This window comes from Littorina saxatilis, linkage group LG8 (assembly GCF_037325665.1).
Source record: "Littorina saxatilis isolate snail1 linkage group LG8, US_GU_Lsax_2.0, whole genome shotgun sequence".
NCBI classification, from domain to species: domain Eukaryota; kingdom Metazoa; phylum Mollusca; class Gastropoda; order Littorinimorpha; family Littorinidae; genus Littorina; species Littorina saxatilis.
This window is the reverse complement of record NC_090252.1, coordinates 24,145,073-24,147,572: the sequence shown is the minus strand read 5'-3', so window position 1 is coordinate 24,147,572 and position 2,500 is coordinate 24,145,073. Positions and strand designations below refer to the sequence as shown.

Below are 2,500 nucleotides of genomic sequence, written 5' to 3'. Positions count from 1 at the left end.
TTCACATGCAAGAAACTGACATGCTTTCCGTCCTTAAATAAGTTCACTTCTTTAATTTTACCAGGAAACATAATTATTTTAGTCTCGAATTAATATAGAGGGAGTAAGGTGACAGAGTGGCCAATCTCACATAATTACACCGGCCTTCAGCCCTGCACACAGCAAGCTGAGCCAACAACTTCTATTTTTAGATCACTGGCACTGGCACAGGCACATGCAATCTGTCAGAAAAAAACCCACTTCTGCTTTAATTGAGAAGCAGGGAATTTATGGTCATTTGGTACTGTGGAGAATATAAGCTACATGTCATTAATTAATTCTGAGGATGAGAGCACAGTCTCGCTTAGGCAAAGGGCGGAAGAATACACTCTGTGGAAAAGTTAGCGCACTCCAAGAGTGCGCTAACAGTTTTAGCGCATCGCCATTAGCCAATCAACTGGTTCACATCAGTCATGTGACACCAGTACTTACTGACAATTATTATTATTATTATTATTATTATTATTATTATGATTATTATTATTATTATTATTATTATTATTATGATTATTATTATTATTATTATTATCTAATATAGTAATATGAACTGTTTGGACGGGAATGTCTGTGCCTTTAACGTCAAAGACAGAATGAAAGGAATGAATGTGCCTTTAGGTTGAAGGAGGCTCTAATATCCCATGTGAAAGTGTGAACAGATCTGAGATAGTGAGCAGAAGTGTTGAAACGGGAATGCCTGTGCCTTTAAGTTGAAGGATGCTCTAATATCCCATGTAAAAGTGAGGACAGAACTGAGATAGTGAACAGAACTGTTGAAACGATAAGGACTGTGCGTTTAACGTCAAAGAACGAATGAAACCATCGAACTGGTGCGAGTTTCTTGTTTACACGAGACCACCTGTGCCTTTAGGTTGAAGGATGCTCGCATCCCACGTAGACGTCTGGGCACATCTGAGACAGTGATATGATCTGGTCTGACGGGAATGTCTGTGCCTTTTTTTCAAAGAGCGGAAAAAAGGAATGAAGCATTTTGCTCTTACCCCATGTAACAGCCTGGACAGATCTGAGAGATAAAAAGACCAACAAATACTGTACTCACGTGTTTGACGAAGACGAATGTTTTTGTTTTGCTGTTGTCGATTTCGTGGTTTTTTTTTTAAATTTGTTTAATTTTTTTTCTTCTTCTTTCTTCCATACATTCGTAACGAGTCATGCTGCCCTCTCCATGAAAATGTACATTTATCTGAACTTACTTAATGCACGACTGTCTCAGTATCGATGTTTTCGTCCCACGCGCTTCATTCCTTGTCTCACTTTTGTTTTCTTTTTTTCCCCTCCCTGTAGATCCTCCTGTTTTGATTAAGTTCCCCATACCCCCCTCCTACATTTTGTTCTTCTGGTTAATAAATTGTGTTGTCCACCATCATGAAAACTGACTTATGTAACTTAGCATTGTTATGGTCACGTCAAATAAGCATTTGCTTGAGTTCGTGTCCCAGCTGCATTTTTGTCAATTGTTTCATGTCATGTATTTTGAATACTCAATCAATCAATATGAGGCTTATATCGCGCGTATTCCGTGGGTACAGTTCTAAGCGCAGGGATTTATTTTTTTAATTTTTTTATTTTGTATTTTATGCAATTTATATCGCGCACATATTCAAGGCGCAGGGATTTATTTATGCCGTGTGAGATGGAATTTTTGTACACAATACATCACGCATTCACATCGGCCAGCAGATCGCAGCCATTTCGGCGCATATCCTACTTTTCACGGCCTATTATTCCAAGTCACACGGGTATTTTGGTGGACATTTTTATCTATGCCTATACAATTTTGCCAGGAAAGACCCTTTTGTCAATCGTGGGATCTTTAACGTGCACACCCCAATGTAGTGTACACGAAGGGACCTCGGTTTTTCGTCTCATCCGAAAGACTAGCACTTGAACCCACCACCTAGGTTAGGAAAGGGGGGAGAAAATTGCTAACGCCCTGACCCAGAGTCGAACTCGCAACCTCTCGCTTCCGAGCGCAAGTGCGTTACCACTCGGCCACCCAGTAAAATTGTGTTTAAACCAAACGAATACAAAATCACGACGTTTCGACCCCAAGGGTCTTCCCCAGGCACAAAACACAGAAAACAGAAGAAGACAGACGACAGAACAGAAAGTTCTATCTGATAATTTATAGTGAGAAGAAAGGCAAGGACTATATAATTATGCCTTTAACGTCAAAGAACGAATAAAAGGAATGAAGTCTGTACCTGTATGCTCTTATCCCATGTAAAAGTCTGGATATATCTGAGATAGTGAGAAGAAAAGCAAGGATAATGCCTTTAACGTCAAAGAACGAGTGAAACCATCGAACGGGTGCGAGTTTCCCCCTTTGGTTCAACGCTGTGTTGGTGACGGATACTGTTGCATTTCTCTTGGTCGTGTTGAGCAGTCAAGATGTTCCTTTTCTGTTCACGTGCTGTCTGACTATGGATATATCATCCGACGA

At 40.1% G+C, this 2,500-nt stretch overlaps 1 protein-coding gene across 1 annotated transcript in view; it reads left to right on the top strand.

Moving 5' to 3' along the window:
* Positions 1-2,385: 2,385 nt before the first annotated feature.
* The window catches only part of LOC138973099 (uncharacterized), a 39,572-nt gene continuing 39,457 nt past the window's right edge, over positions 2,386-2,500 (top strand). Inside the window, exon 1 of the mRNA XM_070345759.1 lies at positions 2,386-2,500. This exon is cut by the window's right edge and continues 27 nt beyond it. Coding sequence (XP_070201860.1) covers positions 2,481-2,500 — 20 coding nt within the window. The 5' untranslated portion in view covers positions 2,386-2,480.